Source organism: Pseudophryne corroboree, chromosome 4, assembly GCF_028390025.1.
Source record: "Pseudophryne corroboree isolate aPseCor3 chromosome 4, aPseCor3.hap2, whole genome shotgun sequence".
NCBI lineage: Eukaryota > Metazoa > Chordata > Amphibia > Anura > Myobatrachidae > Pseudophryne > Pseudophryne corroboree.
The window spans coordinates 196,400,330-196,424,417 of record NC_086447.1 but is presented as its reverse complement, the minus strand read 5'-3'; the positions used below and the strand labels follow the sequence as shown (position 1 = coordinate 196,424,417).

Here is a 24,088-nt window from a genome sequence, read left to right as displayed (position 1 = left end):
CACCGATCTAGCAAGGATTGACTTGCCTGCACAGTCTATCTATTCTTGCGATGTCGACCTGGCGGGACTGCGAATCGGGATCGCAAGGTGACTTTCACCTTGCGATCTGCACTAACTTTTCTTGCGATTTTTGACTATATAGTCAAAATCGAAAGAAAATATCTCACCGTGTACACACCCTCAGACCATGTGGGGAACTAGACCTACTATTTGCTAACTTTTTCCAATCATCCTAATCGCTTCAGATACATCTATTTAAGCCATGATGCACAGGATTTGGTCAATGAATAGGAAATTTGTTATAGAAATTTGTTATAAGACACCACAAGGGATTTGTAGTGCCATACAAGGTGAGAAAACTGACAAGAAATAAAAGTAGACTACTACAGATGGCATATAATATCACACAGATGCATAATTACAGTGTGGTTAGCATTTTTATCTATAGAAGACTAAGGGGAGAGGACCTGCTCATATGAAATTCCCTATGTAATCAATTTGGAAATGTAATCGGCAGAGTTTAAGCAGCTGCTCACTATATGGACCAATTAATGACACTGCATTTAAAATGTGATTGGTGACTGCGCAACTATTTCTATTTTATTTTTTCATCTCTACGTCTTAAACTTCCCTTTTTAAATCTGTTAAACTTAAAACACGTGTTGCCTGTCGGCTCATTAAAGCACACCATAGGCAGCTCTTTAGTCTGGCTGTCACATAGCCTGTGTACACTAACCTGTAGATCTATGAGTGATAAGCTCTCCTTTCAGGTTAAACTGTTTTTCACTTGTGAGATAATCGGTGCTAACCTTCGATTTCGACCGCATCTGTGAGAGAAATCGGGGGGGATTGTATGCACGTTTTAGGTACCTTTCGACGCGATGCGCGGGCACGCCGGTCGAATCTCACGTCTCAAGATAGTATGTGCTGCAGTAAATATTTATCGAATCACAGTGCGATTACATGTGTTTTTAAAACCACATGCTATTTATCGCACTGCGATGGGCACCCGCCGGGAGCGGCCAGAAGCTGCTCTCACTCGGGGACATGGCCATCACGTGATTACCATGCGATCTATCGCATGATTGCATGGTAATCACTTTGGCAGTTCAGGTGCGATTTCATCGCTCCCGTACTGCCGATGCGATGCCCCGCGATGTCGCGGGGCATCGCACAAGTGTAATGGGCACCATTAAGCTGGGTACACACTGGTAGATATATCTGCAGATGGTGGTTGTTCATACACACAGAAAGATGCACCAGTATAGCTTAAAGATATATCTGCTGTTAAATCTATCTGCAGCTATATATGCAGATGGGGATTCTTCATACACACTGAAAGATGCACTAATATATATGCAGATATGTTGGTTATCTGCTGTGTTGCACAACAGATGCAATATATTTGTGAAATGCTGCCCATACAGTTGTGCGATGCCCCGAGCATCGCACGGCAGTTCAGGTGTGATGAAATTGCACTTGAACTGCCAAAGTGATTACCATGCGATAGATCGCACGGTAATCACGTGATGGGCACGTCACGCACTGAGTGGGAGCGGCCTCTGCCCGCTCCCGGCGGGTGCCCATCGCACATCGCAGTGCGATATATCTCATGTGGGTTTAAAACCACATGCGATCGCACTGCGATGGGAGAAATATTAAGTGCAGCACATATCTTGAGACGCGATATTCAAGCGGCGTGCCCGCGCATCGCGTCTCAAGGTACTAAAGTGTGCATACAATCCTTCGATTTCTCTCTCAGATGTGGTCGGAATCGAAGGATAGCACCGATTATCTCATAAGTGTATGGGCACCAAAAGACGTCTTTCACAGACATATTGCTTGTACACACCTGCAGATCAGCAAAAGATATATTGGATAACCAACTGATTGGCCAATATATCTGCCAGTGTGTACCCAGCATTAGTGACACTTAAGGTCCGTAAACATTAGACGATGTCGCTCTGTGAGCGACGTTGTCTAATGTTTCCCCCTCACGGACCGGCCGGTCGGCAGCCGACTGTACACACTAAGAGATATGACCGCTCATATCGCTCGGTGACATCACGCCTCCGCCAGCCCTGCATACAGGTCGTGGATGACAGTCCAGATCCTGCATGCATGCCCTACCGACCGCGACGATCGTTGCCGACCCGTGGGGCCGCGCATCGGTCGTTGCTGGCGGCATACACACTTGCCGATAAAATGAGCGCCGTCGCTCAGGGAGGGGGAAAATGAGCGACGTCGCTCATTTTATCGGCAAGTGTGTATGAGCCTTTATTTTTGGGTTTATAAATATATTTTTATTTTTGCCTTAAAATTCAAATGCATTATATAAGTGTTCTGCAACTATTTAGTAGTGTCAGCTGTTTGATGGTATGAAATGTTCTGTCTTCCACAGGATATACACCAGGTACGCCATACAAAGTTTCATGTTCCCCTACCAGTGGGACGGTGCCACCTTACTCATCTTCCCCAAATCCTTACCAGACTGCAGTATATCCAGTAAGAAGTGCCTACCCACAGCAGAACCCGTATGCACAGGTACAGTGTGACTTATCTTATACCTCAGCATTTTTTTCATGTGCAGGTAGTTAACAGGCAAAAAGATCTAGTGACCAATTACTTTTATAGTGGACTTGTGAGGTCATATGTAAGTATAAATATGCCTTGCCATGTATAACAGTACAGGTCTCCCAGGTTACCTTTAGTTATGAGTAGCATTGCCACAAAAGGAGACCTCCGTGGCTGTGTATGAGACAATTGAGCACATTTGACAAGAACTTTAGTGACCAAGATAATGGAGCTATATATTTGGTGAGCAGTGATATGGGCATGGAACTGTGAGGGCACCACTAGATGGAAGTGCATTAAATTGAATACAAGGCAAAACAAACATAGTAACATAGTTTCTTTTTCATCCACTAGGGGTCACTGGAGTACTCTTGGGATATGGACGGCTTCCGTAGGAAACAGGGCACTGAATATTTAAATTTAGAACACTCCACCCCTCCATATCCCAGAGTACCTCAGTGTTTTTTCTGTGCTCGAAGTAGCAACAGGTCTGTGGCTTGGTCCACAATTCTTTTGAATATTTTTAATTTTTTTTTTAGTTAATATTTTTTCTTTTTTCATACACATCCCTTTCCCCCTTCCAAAAGGCAGGTTCAGGGATAGTGCAAGCTGCTACTAGCAGCTGTGGCGTGTCGGTCCTCAATCAATGAGCACCCTCACAGCCACACAGACCTCCTGCACACAGGCTGGCCGGCGCTTGCAGAGAAGCCCCGTCGGAGCCTCATCACAGCAGTAGGAGTCAAGGTATGTTGAACGGGGGCGGTCAGCTCATGCTGCTGCCCCGCTGTGTGGGGACAAAGTTTTCCTTAAAACTGATGGCGCTGGGATCCCTCTAAGCCCGCCCGCCGCCGCTGCTCAGAGCACTTCAGGACGTGCTCCCCGCTGTCTGTCCCAGCGCGTCCCGCTACCCGGCTCCCGCTGGCGGCCCCACACGCTGCCCGCCCCGCACTGCATCCGCAACGGAGCATACAGGGGGAGGGGGCATTACAGGCTGTCAGCAGAGGGTACAATAAGCGGCACGAGGGGGAATAAACTGCAGCAATAGCAGTATGCTAGGCTGCAGCCATGATTACACAGGATTTCATACAGAGTTATATATCAGTTTATATGCTTGTAACCTGTACTGTGACTATGATTTTAAGCATGGCAGCCATTTTAACCATGCTTCCTGTGTCTTCCTGCTGTGATTCCAGAACGTTCCTGTCCTACATCTCTACTCCACCGGAGGCGCAGGGGTGTTAGTGGGAATTTGGGATCACATTTCATAGTACTGGCCACATGTACTGCACTTGGACAGATATATATATATATAGAGACACCTTCGTACTATTTTACTGAGTCGTGCAAATGTCTGTTTTTTGTGTATTGTATGGTCTGTCTCCATAATGAGTAAGGCACCAGCAAAAATTAAGAAGCATCACTGCAAAGTCTGTAGCAGTGTGTTACCGGATGGATCTACCACATGTACAGTATGTTTTGTGGATTCGGTTCCGAATACAATTTCTGTGCCGGTGTTACAGCCAGTTTCATCCCCGGACCCTCCATGGGAAATGCTAGCCAATGTACTGGCTGGGTTGCAATCAGAATTGACCGCCGCTCGACAAGAGCGGGAAGCGGCAAGATCTGAGTCTAGGGTGAGACCGCCAGAACTACTGGAGGCGTCTCAGCCTTGCGAAAGGTCCAAATCCATTTTGGGTAGACGGGATAAATTTCATATGTCTTATGATTTACCAGTTTCTGCTATGTTGCATTCTGACGATTCCATGCCAGACCTCACGGCACAAGATGAGGGTGAGGAGGGCGAAGTGGAGTCAGATAGTGAGGATTTTAACAGCTCAGGTATTGATAATCTCATCAGAGCGGTGCGTCAGTTTCTGAAGTTTACAGAAACTGAGGAGCCTCTGACAAATGATCAGGTCGTATTTACTAAACGACAGAGAACTCCAATGTGTTTTCCTGTTTCGTAGTCTCTTAATAAGATATTAGTAGAAACACGACAGACTCCAGATAAACGGTTTTCTATACCTCGCAGATTTAAGTCTAGTTACCCGTTTCCAGACTCTGTAACATGTACATGGGAGAATCCACCAATAGTTGATTCGTCAGGGTCGAAACTTACAAAGAAATTAACCATACCAGTGCCAGCTGCTACTACGCTTAAAGACCCTTCAGATCGCAAAATAGAAACTATGCTAAAGTCCATGTATGTAGCAGCAGGAGTGTTGCTGAGACCTGGCTTGGTTGGCATCTGGGTCACTAAGGCGCTAATAGTATGGATAACAGAACTCAAGTCTGCCCTACATGACGAACACCTTATACTTCTTGCTGATCAAATGTGTGAGGCTGCGGAGTATCTCTCTACAGCTTCTACTGACGTCTATCAGCTCACTTCTCGCCTTTCGTCGTCGCTAGTTACGGCACGACGAGGTATAGAGGCGTTACCGTACGGTGGCAAGAAGTTGTTTGGTCCTGAATTGGACACATGGATTTCTGAGGCTACGGGAGGAAAGTCTTTTTCTTACCATTGCCTCCACAGGTACCAAGACGGAGGTACTCTAGACCTGCGTTCAAATCCTTTAGACCTCAGTCCTTTCGCGGACGTGGCAGAGGAACAGCCACGCCTGGTAGACGTGGTCATGGACGTAGTTTCCAACAAACCAACACAAGTCGTCAGGACGCTAAGGTTACCGACAAGCCAATGGCATGACGGGCTACCAGCCCATCTTGGTTCTCCGATTGTGGGAGCACGCCTTCAGACTTTCCATTTGGCGTGGTTCCAGACATCTGCGGATGGGTGGATCCGCAATTTAGTGTTAAAAGGTTACAAAATAGAGTTCGACTGTCTTCCGCCACTGCGGTTTTTCAAGACAGGACTGCCTCTGTCGGACGACAAGAGGGTGGTTCTGCAAATTGCCATTTAGTCCTTACTGGATTCAGCAGTTTGATTCCGGTCCCTGTACACCAACAGGGTCAGGGTTATTATTCCAGTCTGTTTGTGGTACTGAAGCCGGATGGCTCCGTCAGGCCAATATTGAACTTAAAGGGTCTCAATCGGTACGTAACTTACTACAGATTCAAGATGGAATCTCTGCGCTCAGTGATTGCAAGTTTAGAGCCAAAGGAATTCATGATTGCGCTAGATCTCAAGGATGCGTACTTACACATTCCGATTTGGCAGCCTCATCAGAGGTTCTTGCGGTTTGCAATACGCCAACACCATTACCAGTTTCAGGCTTTACCGTTTGGCCTATCGTCAGCGCCTCGGGTATTCACCAAAGTGATGTCTGTGATGATAGCTCATCTCAGATCCCTGGGAGTGACAATAGTTCCGTATTTAGACGATCTGCTCATCAAAGCCCCGTCTCAACAGATGCTTCTCCAACATGCGCTACTAACGTACAATGTACTAGTTCACCACGGTTGGATTGTCAACTTCAAAAAAATCACATCTTATTCTGTCTCAACGCCTTCAATTCCTAGGTATGATTCTCGATACGGTAAATCAAAGAATTTACCTACCACAACAGAAAGTACAGATTATTCGCCATCTAGTACAATTAGTGCTCAAGCCACGCACAGTCTCGGTACATTTGTGCATTCGCCTCTTGGGAACAATGGTGGCGGCTTTCGAAGAGCTTCAGTTCGGAAGATTTCACTCACGTCCTTTTCAACTGGATGTGCTCGCACAGTGGTCGGGCTCGCATCTGCAGATTCACCACAGGGTGAGGTTGTCGCCAAGGGCAAGGGTGTTTCTGCTCTGGTGGCTCAAGGAACACAATTTAACCGCAGGGAAACTATTCGGCGGCTGGAATTGGATAATTCTAACGACGGACGCGAGTCTCAGAGGTTGGGGAGCTGTAGTTCACAATTGTCAACTCCAGGGTCTCTGGGCGGATCACGAAAGATTACCGTCTATAAATGTCCTGGAACTCCGCGCAATTTACAATGCACTACGACAAGCAGTACACATGCTTCGCTCTCAGACTGTCCAAGTGCAGTCACACAACGCAACGGCAGTCGCATACATCAACAAACAAGGAGGAACGAGAAGCCGCATGGCAATGCGGGAAGTAGGTCGAATCCTCAATTGGGCAGAATACCACCAGGTGATATTGTCGGCAGTGTTCATTCCGGGAGTGGACAACTGGGAGGCGGATTATCTCAGCCGTCGGGATTTTCATCCAGGAGAATGGGCATTAAATCCAGAGGTGTTTCACATGTTGGTTCAGCGGTGGGGTTACCCTCAGGTGGACCTGATGGCGTCTCGCCACAATCACCAAACACTCCAGTATGTGTCCAGAACGAGAGATCCAAAGGCAGTGGCGGTGAATGCTCTCACAATCGCATGGCCATACAGCCTAGTGTATCTGTTTCCACCGTTTCCGCTGCTCCCTCTGGTGCTAAAACGGATCAAAAGAGTCTGTCACAGTCATACTAGTGGCTCCTCATTGGCCTCGAAGAGCTTGGTTCTCGGATCTCCACGGACTACTCGCTGACGATCCTTGGCCGCTCCCTCTACGTCCGGACTTGTTACAACAGGGTCCGTTCCTTTACCCCGATTTAGCGCGGCTGCGTTTGACGGGGTGGCTGTTGAGACCGCCCTCTTGAGAAGAGAGGGCAATCCGGAATCTGTTATACCAACCATGTTACGTCCTAGGAAGCCAGTTACGGCAGCTCATTATTACAGAATTTGGCGTGCCTATATAGGTTGGTGTGAAGCTCGGAAGTTTCCGACATCCGCTTTCAAGGTATCCCGTCTTTTGTTATTTCTCCAGACGGGGTTAGATGGAGGACTGCGTTTATCTACACTAAAGGTGCAGGTATCTGGGTTGTCAATTTACTTTCAAAGACGATTGGCTCTATTGCCGTCGGTACACACTTTTCTGCAAGGTGTCCTCAGAGTACAGCCTCCATTCATTCCACCTACAGCGCCATGGGACTTGAATCTGGTTTTAGATTTCTTGCAGTCTTCATATTTTGAACCCTTACAGCAAGTGGATATAAAGTTTCTCACTTGGAAAACAATTTTTCTTCTAGCCTTAGCTTCAGCAAGGCGTGTTTCAGATTTGGGTGCCTTGTCATGCAAGCCACCGTATTTAGTGTTTCATGATGACAGAGCGGACCTTCGGACGAGTCCCGCTTTCTTACCAAAGGTAGTGTCATCTTTTCACATCAATCAATAGTAGTTCCTGTGTTAACAGCACATTCTGGAACTCTGGATGTGGTACGCGCTTTACGCGTTTATGTATCCCGAACGTCTACAGTTCGTAAGACGGATACGTTGTTTGTTCTCTATGATGCTGCCAAGATGGGTTGGCCAGCGTCTAAGCTGACCTTATCCAGATGGATAAAACTGACCATACGTCAGGCTTACCTTAATGCTAGGTTACAGCCGCCTACATCAGTAACAGCTCATTCCACACGTTCTGTGGGAACTTCATGGGTAGCTGGTCGTGGAGCTCATACGACGCAGCTTTGTCGTGCGGTTACATGGTCTTCAGTGCACACGTTTGTGCGCTTTTACAAGTTTGATACGTTTGCGGCATCAGCATCTACCTTTGGCCGCCTAGTGTTACAGGTGCCAAACAGCTCTCCCGCCCACGGGGGAAGCTTTGGTACGTCCCAAGAGTACTCCAGTGACCCCTAGTGGATGAAAAAGAAAATAGGATTTTGGTACTTACCAGGTAAATCCTTTTCTTTGAATCCATAGGGGGCACTGGACGCCGACCTAGAGCAGTTTTACCTGGTTTGTGGTAAGTTCAGGGGATCTTATGGTAACACACTCTCACCGACTGGTTCAAATTATCAAGTGCTGGTTATGGTGTCAACTGTTTAGTTGTCAGTAACGTTATGTGTCAACTTCGTTGTTGTCTGTTATGTTATATGTAATACTCCATTGTCAACCTCTCTATAGCTCCTGTTCGGCCCAGTAAAAAAACACTGAGGTACTCTGGGATATGGAGGGGTGGAGTTTTCTAAATTTAAATATTCAGTGCCCTGTTTCCTACGGAAGCCGTCCATATCCCAAGAGTACTCCAGTGCCCCCTATGGATTCAAAGAAAAGGATTTACCTGGTAAGTACCAAAATCCTATTATCTAAGGTTGAAAAAAGACAATTGTCCATCGGGTTCAACCTATTTGTGGTCTCCTATGCACGATTATTTTGTATAAAATTTAGACTGAAGTTGCTGACTGCCGTTCCGATTAACCCCTCTTTTTTATAATAACCATAGTGCGTGATATGCCCCGTAACCCTGGATATCCTTATCCATTAGGAATTTATCTAACCCATTCTTAAAGGTGTTGACTGAGTTGGCCATTACAACTCCCTCAGGCAGGGAATTCCAAACACGTATCGTCCTTACCGTAAAAAAGCCTTTACGCCGTATTGTGTGGAATCTCCTCTAACCTGAGCGAGTGTCCACGAGTTCTCTGTGTTGATCTAACCAAAAACAGGTCCTGCGCAAGATCTGTATATTGTCCCCTTATATGTTTGTAAATGTTGATCATGTCCCCTCTTAATCTCCTCTTTTCCAGTGTAAACATGCCTAGTCTTGCAAGCCTTTCCTCGTATTCCAGCGTCTCCATACCCTTAATTAGTTTGGTCGCCCGTCTTTGAACCTTTTCTAGCTCCAGGATATCCTTTTTGTAGTAAGGTGCCCAGAATTGTATACAGTATTCAAGGTGTGGCCTCACAAGTGATTTATATAACGGGAGTATAATACTCTCGTCCCTAGCATCAATTCCCCGTTTTATGCATGCTAATATCTTATTAGCCTTCTTTGCTGCAGTCCTACTTTGGGTACTACTGCTTAGTTTGCTATCTATGAGGACACCTAAGTCCTTTTCCAGTACAGAATCCCCTAATTTTACCCCATTTAGTAGGTAGGTGTTGTTTTTGTTCTTGATACCACAGTGCATTACCTTACACTTGTCTGTATTGAAGCGCATTCTCCATTTCGCTGCCCAAGCTTCTAATTTAACGAAGTAATTCTGAAGCGACTCAGCATCCCCCTCCGCATTTATAACTTTACACAATTTGGTATCATCTGCAAAAATTGACACCATGCTCTCTAGACCTTCTGTTAGGTCGTTAATGAAAATATTGAACAATAGCGGTCCTAATACTGAGCCTTGCGGCACACCACTTAGCACTTCAGTCCAAGTTGAAAAAGATCCATTAACCGCAACGCGCTGCTCCCTATTATCTAACCAGTTTTTGACCCAAGTGCATATTGTGCTTCCTAGCCCTGATGCTTGTAGATAAGTCTCATGTGTGGTACAGTATCGAACGCTTTGGCAAAATCTAAAAAGATTACATCCACCTCTTTACCCTGATCTAGGTTTGCGCTTACTGTTTCATAAAAACCAAGTAAGTTGGTTTGACAGGATCTGTCCTTCATAAACCCATGTTGATTCTTTTTAATGACCTTATTGACTTCAAGGAACTTCTGAATACTATCTCTTTAGAATACCTTCCAATACTTTCCCCACTATAGATGTAAGACTAACTGGTCTATAATTACCTGGTTCAGCTTTACTTCCCTTTTTGAATATAGGCACCACTACCGCTATACGCCAGCCTTTGGGAACCATATCTGATATTACTGAATCCTTAAAGATCAAAAATAGCGGCTTTGCAAGTTCAGAATGAAGCTCCATTAGAACCCTTGGGTGAATACCATTGGGACCAGGTGACTTATTCATCTTTAAATGTTTTAATCGGTCACAGACTACTTCCTCGCTTAAATAAGTACCTATCAGTGGGATATTCTCATTATTGAGATTATATGTTAGTCCCTGAATTGGGTCCTTTCTAGTAAATACTGTTGAAAAAAACTCATTTAGTGTGTCCGCTATGTCATTATCATTTTTGCTTAAGACTCCCAACTTGTCTTTTAAAGGGCCTATACTCTCCTTCTTTAATCTCTTGCTATTAATGGATTTAAAGAATTTTTTGGGATTCGCTTTGCTTTCCTTTGCTACTAGTTTTTCCGTTTCTACTTTAGCCGCTCTTATTTCCTTTTTGCATATTTTGTTACATTCCTTATAGTGCTGAAATGACTCTGCTTCCCCGTCCGTTTTGTATTTTTTAAATGCTCGCCTTTTCTTGCCCATAAGTTCCTTAATCTTTTTGTTAAGCCACATCGGTTTTTGATTTTTATTCCTTTTTTTGCTGCTCGTAGGAATAAATTTGAGTGTATTTTTAGCTAGCAGGAATTTTAGTACCTCCCATTTCTCCATAGTATTTTTTCCTAAAAACAAACCTTCCCATTCAATATCCCTGAAAAATACATTCATCTTATCAAAATTTGCTTTGCTAAAGTTTAGAGTCCTAGTTGAGCCAGTATAGGGCTGTTTATGGAAACTGATATTGAATGTGACCATATTGTGGTCGCTGTTTCCTATGGGTTCCCCTACTATAATACCTGATACCAAATCCCCATTGTTTGTTAATACCAGGTCTAAGATTGCATTGTACCTAGTTGGTTCCTCAATTAGTTGAACTAAGTAGTTATCATTAAGTGTGTTTAAAAACATATTGCCCCTAGCAGTATCACATGAATCGTTTTTCCAGTTTATCTCTGGATAGTTAAAATCTCCCATCACTACTGTTTCCTACTCCTGCTGCTCTTTCAATTTGCTTTAGTAACAATTCCTCATCAGATGCGTTGATACCAGGCGGCCTATAGCATACACCCAATACAAACTTTTTTTATTCCTTTTTCCCCGCATGCAATTTCTACCCATAATGTCTCGACAGTGTCTACTGTCCCCTCCTGAATATCTTCCCGTATATTACGTAAAGACGCACCCCTACACCCTTTTTTATTTAGTCTGTCTCTCCTAAATAGTGTATAGCCCTCTAGATTGACTGTCCAATCATGAGATTCGTCCCACCAAGTTTCAGTAATGCCTATAATATCATACTGTTTGCTTGCTGCAAGTATTTCTAGTTCACCCTTTTTACCAGTAATGCTTCTGGCGTTTACATACATACAACTAAGATAAGTATTTCTCTGACGTCCTAGTGGATGCTGGGAACTCCGTAAGGACCATGGGGAATAGACTGGCTCCGCAGGAGACTGGGCACTCTAAAAGAAAGATTAGGTACTATCTGGTGTGCACTGGCTCCTCCCTCTATGCCCCTCCTCCAGACCTCAGTTTGATTTCTGTGCCCGGCCGAGCTGGATGCACACTAGGGGCTCTCCTGAGCTCCTAGAAAGAAAGTATATTTCTTTTTCATCCACTAGGGGTCACTGGAGTACTCTTGGGATATGGGCGGCGTAGCAGAACAAAGGCACTGAATATTTAAATTTAGAACTCTCCACCCCTCCATATCCCTAGAGTACCTCAGTGTACGAACCCAGTGTTTTTTCTGTGCTCAAAGCACTAACATCGGCTTGTGGGATTCCCACACTTGTTGGAAGATTTTATTAATTTTTCATTTTTATTTTTAATTTTTTTTTTTTTAAGAGCACATCCCTTCCCAGTTTCAAGAAAGACATGGGTCCGGGATAGTGCCGCTGCACGGGCAGCGCATGGCGTGTCGGTCCTCACAAAGAGCACCCTCACAGCCACAGACAGCCCACTGCTCCTGAAAAGAGCAGCCAGGACTAGAGAGCTGGACGGAGCTTGCACAGAAGAAGCCCCGTCGCAGCCATAGATCACTGGAAGCTGACTGAAAGCTGGACGGAGCTTACACATAGAAGCCCCGTCGCAGCCAGGACTACAGAGCTGGACGGAGCTTACACATAGAAGCCCCGTCGCAGCCAGGACTACAGAGCTGGACGGAGCTTACACAGAAGAAGCCCCGTCACAGCCATGAGTCACATCACTGAAGCTGGACGGAGCTTACACATAAGAAGCCCCGTCGCAGCCATGATCAGGAGCAAGCAAGGTAGGCTGGGGAACGGGGCGGTCAGCGCAGGCTGCCGCCCCGCTATGTTGGGGTTAATATGCTGCCTCGCCGCTCATACGCCGCCAAGCCCAGCCGCTACGTCTAACACAGATAACAGACTGTGACATCAAGCCGCCCGTCCCAGCGCTCCGTTCGGCCGCCCAGCCCCGTCCGGCCGCACAGCAGGGGGGAAGCCATACTCAGTCTTAGTATGACCGCCGCTCCGGCACCTTCCATCCACAAGTGCTAGTGCAGGCCTCCCGCAGAGAGTTTGGCCGCCCAGCTACGTCCGGCCGCCCAGCTACGTCCGGCCGCCCAGCGCCATACAGCCGCAGCTCCCTCAGTCTCCGTACAGAGACGGTGACATGCCAGTGCAGGCTTCCCGCAGACAAGGGGAAGAGGCACGGTGGAAGCTGGCGGATCAAATATATCAACAGCAGGGTATATATATATATATATATATATATATATATATCTATATATATATATATATATATATATATATATATATATATATATATATCTCTATATCACAGGTATTTATAAGGTATTGTACCTGTCCTGGCAGTAATAGGCTATTGAATCTATATTACTGTCTGTGAATAGGCTATGGCGCCTATATATTAATGGCTGTTATTAACACTGTAAATAGGCTAGGGAGCCTATATTAAGGTCGGTGGTATCACTGTATAATAGGCTATTGAGCCTATATTAATGCTGTATAAATATATTAATGTATGTAATTATCATAGGCTATGAGCTTAGATATATTTATTCATAGAGCATGTGTTGTACCCGGCCTGTGATTATACTGTATAATATATTAACACGGAAACAATTGTAATTTGTTCTGTGATTATCAGGGTCAGCATGGCAAAGGGGCCATTTTAACCATGCTTCCTGTTGTTTTCCAGTGTGTAATTCTGGAACATTCCTGCCCTACATCTCTAAGCCACCAGAGGCGCAGGGGTGTTAGTGGGAATTTGGTTCGGGTTTCACATGCCCATGTGAACTGCTTTTCACATAAGAATACTCTTGTTTCTCTTCAGAGCGAATAAGTCTTTCGCCTTTTACTAAAGATTTCCGTAGAGAGGAACAACCATGAGTTTCATATACAATAAAATATATATATGACACATAATAACTTCAATAAGTCGTGCAAGTGTCTGTCCGTTGCCTATTGTGGTGTCTGTCTGCATAGCGAGTAAGGCTCTAGCGCAGACTAAAAATAATTTTAAAAATCCTATAAGCATGGGCAATTCAAATTAAAAGAGCGGTAACATCGGAGTCTCGGAAGTACTCCGTACTCCGCCTGCTCTAACAAAAGACAGTCTTTCCAAAGGGCCAATTTCCCTTTGGGTACCAGGGTGTTTATTTAACTGGTCTTATAATTTAATGCACGATTCTATGTCAGATCTCACACCGATAACTACGAGTGAGAAGGGTACATTAGACCAGCACTCAGATAGTGTGGGGTTGTTGACGTACATTGCTAAATCCCAGTGAGTCAATGTCTCCATTTTTACAAAGACTGAGTAGACTTTGACCACTATTTAATCGTTTCCAAAATGACGCGATCCGCCATTGGTAAATGCGTCTGTGTCAAACATTATAAAGACCCAAGATACATTTGGGTCACTAGACTCTATGTATGCAAACAATGAGATAACTGTTAAAAGAAGCTGCAGAGTATATCTGTAAAGCTTCTACTAACGCCGGTTACTTCGATTCTCACTTTTCATCGTCGCTAGTTTCAGCACGACAAGGCCAGAGCTTGTTTGGTCCTAAATTTGATATTCAGCCATTACCGCATTCAGTATCAAAACGGAAATACTTGTGCCGGCGTTTAGTCCCTTTAGACTTCAGTTTTTTCCAGGCGGTGGTACAAGACAGTCACGCCTTGTAACGACAGGACGCTACAGTCAGCAAGCCAGTGGTTTGATGACCTCTTTTCCAATTGTGGAAGCGCGTCTTTACATGTTACATTTGCGGGGGTTCCAGACTTCAACTCATGGATGTCTCAGCTATTTACAGATTAAAGGACAAGACTGCCTCTGTCGAACGGTTTGGCAGGTTGCCATTTAGTCTCTGCTGGTTTTCAGCTGTCTTTATAATCCAGGCAGTAGTACACCAACAGAGTCAGGGTTACTTATTCCCCTCTGTTTGAGCAAAACCAGACAGCTCCGTCGCAATCTCAATCAGCAAGTCACTTACTGCAGTTTGAAAAAGGAATTTCTGCGGTTAGTATTTTGCTTATTAGAGCCACAAAATTGCATAATTGCATTTGATCTTCACAATGCGTATTTACCCATTCCGGTTTGTTCATCACAGGTTCTAGCGTTTGCAAAACGCCACAACCATTAACCATTTCAGGTCTACCGTTTCTTGTCGCCTCTGGTATTTAACAAAGTGATGTTGGTGATGATAGCTCATCTCAGAACTCTGTCTCAACAGAGTTCCTCTATCTTAGACGATCTGCTCATAAGAACTCTGTCTCAACAAAGTTCCTCTAACTTGCGCTACTAATGTATACTGCGGTGGCAGATCAAGTTCAAAAACAATCGCATCTAATTCCGTCTAAACGACGTCAATTCCTAGGTAAGATTATAAATACGGTAAATCGAAGACATTTACCTACTACACCAGCAAGAACAAATGTACATCTAGTAATTAGTGCAAAACACGCACACTAGCGGTACATTGCTGTATTCGCCAACACGCGCACTAGCGGTACATTGCTGGATTCGCCTGTTAAGAATAATGATGTGTTTCAAAGCGATTTAGTTCGCCGGCCTTCACTCGCGTTTCCCACAGAGGGGCGAGGGTGTATATAATCTGGACGAGAGTCTCAGAGGTTCAGGAGTTGTAGTTAAAAAAGTTCAGCGACAGAGGTTCTGAGACGGATCACGACAGATTGCTGTCGATAAATGTCCTGAAACTCCGTGCATTTTACAATGCACTACATGCTTCGCTTTCAGTCTGACCAACAGTCAGACAACGCAACGGGAGTTGCATACACAACAACCAGGGAGAACCAAGAAGCCGCATGGCAATGCGGCAGGTAACTCGAATCCTCAATTGCCCAGAACACCATTATGTGATCATGTCAACGGGGTTCATTCCGTGAGTGGACATCTGTTAGACAGATGATCTCACCCGTCCGGATTTAGATCCTGAAAACTGGACATTAAATCCAGAGGTGTTTCATATGTGAGTCCACAGAAGGGGGTTACCCTCAGGTATACATGATGGCATCTCGCCACAATTACAGCTCAGTATGTGTACAAAACAACAGATCACAAGGGCAGTGGCGGTGGAGTCTCTCACATTCGTGTGGTCATTCAGCATCGTGTATCTGGCTCCACCATTTTCCGCTGCTCTCTCCGTTGCCAAAACGGATCATAAGACAGTTCGTCACAGTCATACTAGTGATATCTCATGGGTTTCGGAGAGCTTGCTTCTCGAATCTCCAAGGAATACTTGCACACGATCTTGGCCCGCTCATAATACGTCCAGCCTGTTACAACAGGGAACGTTCTTTTACCCATAGTTACCTATGTACCTATTACCTATGTACCGCAGCTGCGGTTGACTGGGTGAGGGTTCAGACCGCCCTCTTAAGAAAAGAAATAGGGCATTACAGTATTATACCAACCATGTTACGAGCTAGTAAGCCGCTTAAGGCAGCTTATTATTACAAAATTTGGTGTGCTTACATAGGTGGTAAAGCTCGGAAGTTTCCGACATTATCCTTCAAGTTACCCGTATTCTGTTAAACGGGGTGGGATGGAAAACTGGGTTTATCTGCACTGAGGGTGCAGGTATCTGTGTGGTCAACTTATTTTCAAAGACGTTTGACTCTATTGCGTCTGTACACACCTTTCTACAAGGTGTCATCAAAGTGCAGCCTCCATTTATCCCACCTACAGCGCCAGGTGACTTGAGGTTGGGTTCAGATTTCTTACAGTTTTCATATTTTGAACCCTTACAATAAATGGGGATTAAGTTTCTCACTTGGGAAAACATTTTTCTTCTAGCCTTAGCTTCGGCACGGGTTTTGTTTTCATATTTGGGTGCCTTGTATTCCAAGCCACCGTATTTGAGTTTTCTCATGACAAAGCAGATCTTCGGACGAATTCCGCTTTATTATTCTTCACATCAATAAACCAATAGTGGTTCCTGTGTTGACAGCACATTCTAGAATTCTGAATGTGGTACACGCATTACGCGTTTATATATGTCCCGAACGTCTACAGTACGTGATACGGATACGTTGTTTGTTCTCTATAATGCTGCCAACTGGGGTTAGCCAGTTTCTCAGCAGATATTATCCAGTGGGATAATAATAATGACTACAAGTCAGGCTTACTTTAAGGCTAAGTTACAATAATGACTACAAGTCATGCTTACTTTAAGGCTAAGTTACAATCGCCTACGTCAGTAATAGCTCATCCCACAGGTTCTGTGGGAATGTCAGACCCAGCGGGTCGTGGAGCGTCTACGACGCGGCTACATAGCCTTCAGTGCACCACGTTTGTGCACGTTTACACGTTATGAATGGTTGCGGCATCAGCATCTAGCTTTGGCTGCCTACTGTTACAAGTGTCAAACAGCTCTCCCGCCCACGAGGGAAGCTTTGGTACGTCCCAAGAGTACTCCAGTGACCCCTAGTGGATGAAAAAGAAAATAGGATTTTGGTACTTACCAGGTAAATCCTTTTCTTTGAATCCATAGGGGGCACTGGACGCCCACCCAGAGCAGTTTTACCTGGGTTGTTTTAAGCTCAGAGGAGCTTAGGGTAACACGTTTTACCTGGTTTGTATTAAGCTCAAAGGAGCTTATGGTAACACATTTTCACCGATTGGTTCAAACTATAAAGGTCTATCGGTTATGCTGTCAACTGTTTAGTTGACACTAACGTTATGGGTCAACTTTGTTGTTGTCCGTTATGTTATAGGAATTCTCCATTGTCAACCTCTCTATAGTAGTTCGCTCAGTAAAAACACTGGGTTCGTACACTGAGGTACTCTAGGGATATGGAGGGGTGGAGAGTTCTAAATTTAAATATTCAGTGCCTTTGTTCTGCTACGCCGCCCATATCCCAAGAGTACTCCAGTGCCCCCTATGGATTCAAAGAAAAGGATTTACCTGGTAAGTACCAAAATCCTATTTTTAGGTTTTTTATTTTACAGTGAGACCTGCTGGCAACAGGCTCACTGCAACGAGGGACTAAGGGGAGAAGAAGCGACCCTACCTGCTTGCAGCTAGCTTGGGCTTCTTAGGCTACTGGACACCATTAGCTCCAGAGGGATCGACCGCATGGAACCGGCCATTGATGTTCGGTCCCGGAGCCGCGCCGCCGGCCCCCTTACAGAGCCAGAAGCAAGAAGTGTTCCGGAAAATCGGCGGCAGAAGACTTCAGTCTTCACCAAGGTAGCGCACAGCACTGCAGCTGTGCGCCATTGCTCCTCATGTACACCTCACACTACGGTCATTGATGGGTGCAGGGCGCTGGGGGCGGGGGGGCGCCGCGCCCTGAGCAGCAATATTAAGACCTTGGCTGGCAAAATAATCACAATATATAGCCCCAGAGGCTATATATGTGATAAATACCTCTGCCAGAATCCATAAAAAAGCGGGAGAAAAGTCTGCGAAAAAGGGGCGGAGCTATCTCCCTCAGCACACTGGCACCATTTTCTCTTCACAGTGCAGCTGGAAGACAGCTCCCCAGGCTCTCCCCTGTAGTTTTCAGGCTCAAAGGGTTAAAAAGAGAAGGGGGGGCACTAAATTTAGGCGCAATATTGTTTATACAAGCAGCTATTGGGGAAAATTCACTCAGTGATAGTGTTAATCCCTACATTATATAGCGCTCTGGTGTGTGCTGGCATACTCTCTCTCTGTCTCCCCAAAGGGCTTTTGTGGGGTCCTGTCCTCAGTCAGAGCATTCCCTGTGTGTGTGCGGTGTGTCGGTACGGCTGTGTCGACATGTTTGATGAGGAGGCTTATGTGGAGGCGGAGCAGATGCCGATAAATGTGATGTCGCCCCCTGTGGGGCCGACACCAGAGTGGATGGATAGGTGGAAGGTATTAACCGACAGTGTCCACTCCTTACATAAAAGGCTGGATGACGTAACAGCTGTGGGACAGCCGGCTTCTCAGCCCGCGCCTGCCCAGGCGTCTCAAAGGCCATCAGGGGCTCAAAAAACGCCCGTTACCTCAGATGGCAGACACACATGTCGACACGGAGTCTGACTCCAGTGTCGACGAGGTTGAGACATATACACAATCCATTAGGAACATCCGTTGCATGATCTCGGCAATAAAAAATGTGTTACACATTTCTGACATTAACCCAAGTACCACATAAAAGGGGTTTTATGTTTGGGGAGAAAAAGCAGCCGGTGTTTTGTTCCCCCATCAGATGAGTGAATGAAGTGTGTGAAGAAGCGTGGGTTCCCCCGATAAGAAACTGGTAATTTCTGAAAAATTACTGCTGGCGTACCCTTTCCCGCCAGAGGATAGGTCACGTTGGGAGATATCCCCTAGGGTGGATAAGGCGCTCACACGTTTGTTATAAAAGGTGGCACTGCCGTCTTAGGATACGGCCACTTTGAAGGAGCCTGCTGATAAAAAGCAGGAGGCTATCCTGAAGTCTGTATAATTGCATGAATAGTGCTGCTGCAGCAGGGTCTGATACCCTGTCAGATGATAATAATACCCTAGACAGGGAGAATATTGTGCTAACATAGAGCATATTAAAGATGTATTCTTATATGAGGGATGCACAGAGGGATATTTGCCGGCTGGCGTCCAGAATTAATGCAAGGTCCATTCTGCCAGGGGGGTATTAGAGACCCGGCAGTGGACAGGTGATGCTGACTTTAAAAGGCACAGGGAGATTCTGCCTTATAAGGGTGAGGAATTGTTTGGGGATGGTCTCTGGGACCTCGTATCCACAGCAACAGCTGGGAAGAAAAATTTCTACCTCCGGTTTCCTCACACCCTAAGAAAGCACTGTATTATCAGGTACAGTCCTTTCGGCTTCAGAAAAGCAAGGGGGCCAAAGGAGCTTCCTTTCTGCACAAGGGAAGAAGGAAAAAGCTGCACAGACAGCCAGTTCCCAGGATCAAAAATCTTCCCCCGCTTCCTCTGAGTCCACAGCATGACGCTGGGGCTCCACAGACAGGTGCGGTGGGGACGCGTCTCGGGAACTTCAGGAACCAGTGGGCTTGCCCACAGGTGAATCACTGGGTTCTGCAAGTAGTATCACAGGGATACAAGCTGGAGTTCGAGGCGACTCCCCCTCGCCGTTACCTCACATCAGCCTTGCCTGCTGCCCTCGGAGATAGGGAGTTAGTAATGGCGGCAATTCACAAGCTGTACTTCCAGCAGGTGAAATCAAGGTACCCCTCCTTCAACAAGGCCGGGGTTACTATTCCAAAATGTTGTGGTACCGAAACCAGACGGTTCGGTGAGACCCATTCTAAAATTGAAATCCTTGAACACTTATATACGAAGGTTCAAGTTCAAAATGGAATCGCTCAGGGCGATTATTGCAAGCCTGGAGAATTTCAGGGTATCACTGGACATCAAGGATGCTTACCTGCATGTCCCTATTTACCCTCCTCACCAGGAGTACCTCAAAATTGTGGTACAGGATTGTCATTACCAATTCCAGACGTTGCCGTTGGTCCGTCCCCGGCACCGAGGGTATTTACCAAGGTAATGGCCGAAAGAATTATCCAGTACTTGGACAATCTCCTTAAAAAGGCGAGGTCCAGAGAGCAGTTGTTTGTCAGAGTAGCACTATCTCGGGAAGTGCTACAACAGCACGGCTGGATTCTGAATATTCCAAAGTCGCAGCTGGTTCCTACGACGCATCTACTGTTCCTGGGGATGGTTCTGGACACAGAACAGAAAAATGTGTTTCTCCCGCAGGAGAAAGCCAAGGAGCTGTCATCTCTAGTCAGAGGCCTCCTGAAACCAAAACAGGTGTCGGTGCATCACTGCCCGCGAGTCCTGGGAAAAATGGTAGCTTCCTACGAAGCAATTCCATTCGGCAGGTTCTATGCAAGAACTTTTCAGTGGGACCTCTTGGACAAGTGGTCGGGATCGCATCTTCAGATGCATCGGCTGATGACCCTGTCTCCAAGGACCAGGGTGTCTCTGCTGTGGCGGCTGCAGAGTGCTCATCTTCTAGAGGGCCGCAGATTCGGCATACAGGACTGGGTCCTGGTGACCACGGATGTCAGTCTTCGAGGCTGGGGGGCAGTCACACAGGGAAGAAAATTCCAAGGACTTTGGTCAAGTCAGGAGTCGTCCCTACACATAAATATTCTGGAACTGAGGGCCATTTACAATGCCCTAAGTCAGGCAAGACCCCTGCTTCAAAACCAGCCGGTACTGATCCAATCAGACAACATCACGGCAGTCACCCATGTAAACCGACAGGGCGGCACAAGAAGCAGGATGGCGTGGCAGAAGCCACAAGGATTCTCCGATGGGCGGAAAATCACGTCTTAGCACTGTCAGCAGTGTTCATTCCGGGAGTGGACAACTGGGAAGCAGACTTCCTCAGCAGACACGACCTACACCCGGGAGAGTGGGGACTTCATCCAGAAGTCTTCAAACTGTTGGTAAACCGTTGGGAAAGGCCACAGGTGGACATGATGGCGTCCCGCCTCAACAAAAAGCTAAAGAGATATTGAGCCAGGTCAAGGGACCCTCAGGCGATAGCTGTGGACGCTCTAGTGACACCGTGGGTGTACCAGTCGGTTTATGTGTTCCCTCCTCTGCCTCTCATACCAAAGGTACTGAGAATAATAAGAAGGCGAGGAGTAAGAACGATACTCGTGGTTCCGGATTGGCCAAGAAGAGCTTGGTACCCAGAACTTCAAGAAATGATATCAGAGGACCCATGGCCTCTACCGCTCAGACAGGATCTGCTACAGCAGGGGCCCTGTCTGTTCCAAGACTTACCGCAGCTGCGTTTGACGGCATGGCGGTTGAATTCCGGATACTAAAGGAAAAGGGCATTCCGGAGGAAGTCATTCCTACGCTGATAAAAGCCAGGAAAGAAGTAACCGCAAACCATTATCACCGTATTTGGCGAAAATATGTTGCGTGGTGTGAGGCCAGGAAGGCCCTACAGAGGAATTTCAGCTGGGTCGTTTTCTGCACTTCCTACAGTCGGGAGTGACTATGGGCCTAAAATTGGGTTCCATTAAGGTCCAGATTTCGGCTCTGTCGATTTTCTTCCAGAAAGAACTGGCCTCACTGCCTGAAGTTCAGACATTTGTAAAGGGAGTGCTACATATTCAGCCCCTTTTTGTGCCTCCTGTGGCACCTTGGGATCTCAACGTGGTGTTGAGTTTCCTGAAATCACATTGGTTTGAGCCACTTAAAACTGTGGATCTGAAATATCTCACGTGAAAAGTGGTCATGTTATTGGCCTTGGCTTAGGCCAGGCGTGTGTCAGAATTGGCGGCTTTGTCATGTAAAAGCCCTTATCTGAATTTCCATATGGATAGGGCAGAATTGAGGACTCGTCCCCAGTTTCTGCCTAAGGTGGTATCAGCTTTTCACTTGAACCAACCTATTGTAGTGCCTGCGGCTACTAGGGGCTTGGAAGATTCCAAGTTACTGGACGTAGTCAGGGCCTTGAAAATTTATGTTTCCAGGACGGCTGGAGTCCGGAAAACTGACTCGCTTTTTATCCTGTATGCACCCAACAAACTAGGTGCTCCTGCTTCTGAGCAGACTATTGCCCGCTGGATTTGTAGCACAATTCAGCTGGAGCATTCTGCGTCTGGATTGCCGCATCCTATATCAGTAAAAGCCCATTCCACAAGGAAAGGGGCTCATCTTGGGCGGCTGCCCGAGGGGTCTCTGCTTTACAACTTTGCCGAGCTGTAACTTAGTCAGAGGCAAACACGTTTGCTAAATTCTACAAATTTGATACCCTGGCTGAGGAGGACCTTGAGTTCTCTCATTCGGTGCTGCAGAGTCATCCGCACTCTCCCGCCCGTTTGAGAGCTTAGGTATAATCCCATGGTCCTTACGGAGTTCCCAGCATCCACTAGGACGTCAGAGAAAATAAGATTTTACTCACCGGTAAATCTATTTCTCGTAGTCCGTAGTGGATGCTGGGCGCCCATCCCAAGTACGGATTGTCTGCAATACTTGTTTATAGTTATTGCCTAACTAAAGGGTTATTGTTGAGCCATCTGTTGAGAGGCTCAGTTATATTTCATACTGTTAACTGGGTATATTATCACGAGTTATACGGTGTGATTGGTGTGGCTGGTATGAGTCTTACCCGGGATTCAAAATCCTTCCTTATTGTGTCAGCTCTTCTGGGCACAGTATCCTAACTGAGGTCTGGAGGAGGGGCATAGAGGGAGGAGCCAGTGCACACCAGATAGTACCTAATCTTTCTTTTAGAGTGCCCAGTCTCCTGCGGAGCCCGTCTATTCCCCATGGTCCTTACGGAGTTCCCAGCATCCACTACGGACTGCGAGAAATAGATTTACCGGTGAGTAAAATCTTATTTTTCCCTTGCGTTAGGGACATCTTTCACCTTATGTAGCAATGATGACCTGTAATCGTCATTGGTTAGTGCTTTGGTAAAATCTCCTTTAGTACCCATGTTAGTTACCTTACCGCCTGCTCTTACCCTCCCCCCAACTTCTCCCCCATTTCGTTTACTACCGCCATCCCCACTATTCTCACTGCATGACCCGTAGTTTCTAGCTAAACCCTCCCCCCAGGCTCCTAGTTTAAAATCTCCTCCAACCTTCTAACCATCCTTCCCCCCCCCCCCCAGCACCGCTGCCCCCTACTCAGTCAGGTGCAATCCGTCACGACTAAAGAGATGGCGCCTGACTGAGAAGTCCGCCTTCTTAAGGACATCCCACCTTCCGCTAACTTTGTCATTGGTGCCAACGTGCACCAAGACCGCCGGGTCTTTCCCAGCCCCTCCCAACAATCTATCTACCCGGTCCGCGATGTGCCGTACCCGAGCACCCGGGAGACAACAGACTGTACGGCGATCACGGTCCCGGTAGCAGATTGCCCTATCTGCCTTCCTGATGATAGAATCCCCTACCACCACCATCTGACTAGGTACCTCACTATCTTTTATCCCAACCGCGCCAGAGGGACCGCTCCTCTGGATGCTAGAGGGAGCAGTCTCCTCCGGCACCCTTCATTTCTTCACTATCATCCTCCGATTCCTCGTCCAATCGGGCAAATTTGTTCGGGTTTGATAGTTCAGAGATGTCGAGCCTCCCCCTCTTTTTCTTCCTTCTAACTGTGACCCAGCTGGCTACCTGATCATCATCCTCTTCTACCAGTGACCCCTCCCGCAACTCCTCCACCGTTCTGTCTAAACTTCGCTCGAGATTGTGAATCTCCCTCAGTCGCGTAACGGTTTGCTCTAGATCAGTTACCTGGGCTTCCAGGGCAACCGTTCGCACACACCTCGTGCAGATGTAATCACACTGGGCCGGTAGCTCCAGGTGTGCATACATCTTGCACGACATGCACTGCAGATCAGTCAACTGCAAATTTCATCCTTGGGAACAGCCAGCTTAGTTAAAATTGTTCTGGCAA

The 24,088-nt window shown here is 46.4% G+C and overlaps 1 protein-coding gene and 1 non-coding gene across 4 annotated transcripts in view; both read left to right on the top strand.

Annotated features, from left to right (window-relative positions):
* FAM168B (family with sequence similarity 168 member B) overlaps positions 1–24,088 on the top strand; it is a 194,678-nt gene that overhangs the window by 119,277 nt on the left and 51,313 nt on the right. For all 3 annotated transcript variants that reach the window (XM_063915715.1, XM_063915716.1, XM_063915717.1), the window contains one exon: positions 2,402–2,544. In XM_063915715.1, the coding sequence (XP_063771785.1) occupies positions 2,402–2,544 (143 nt within the window). The remainder of the gene's footprint in view (positions 1–2,401; positions 2,545–24,088) is intronic.
* LOC134913519 (U5 spliceosomal RNA) lies at positions 13,505–13,617 on the top strand. The gene has a single exon (XR_010177265.1). It is a non-coding gene; the product is annotated as a U5 spliceosomal RNA (small nuclear RNA).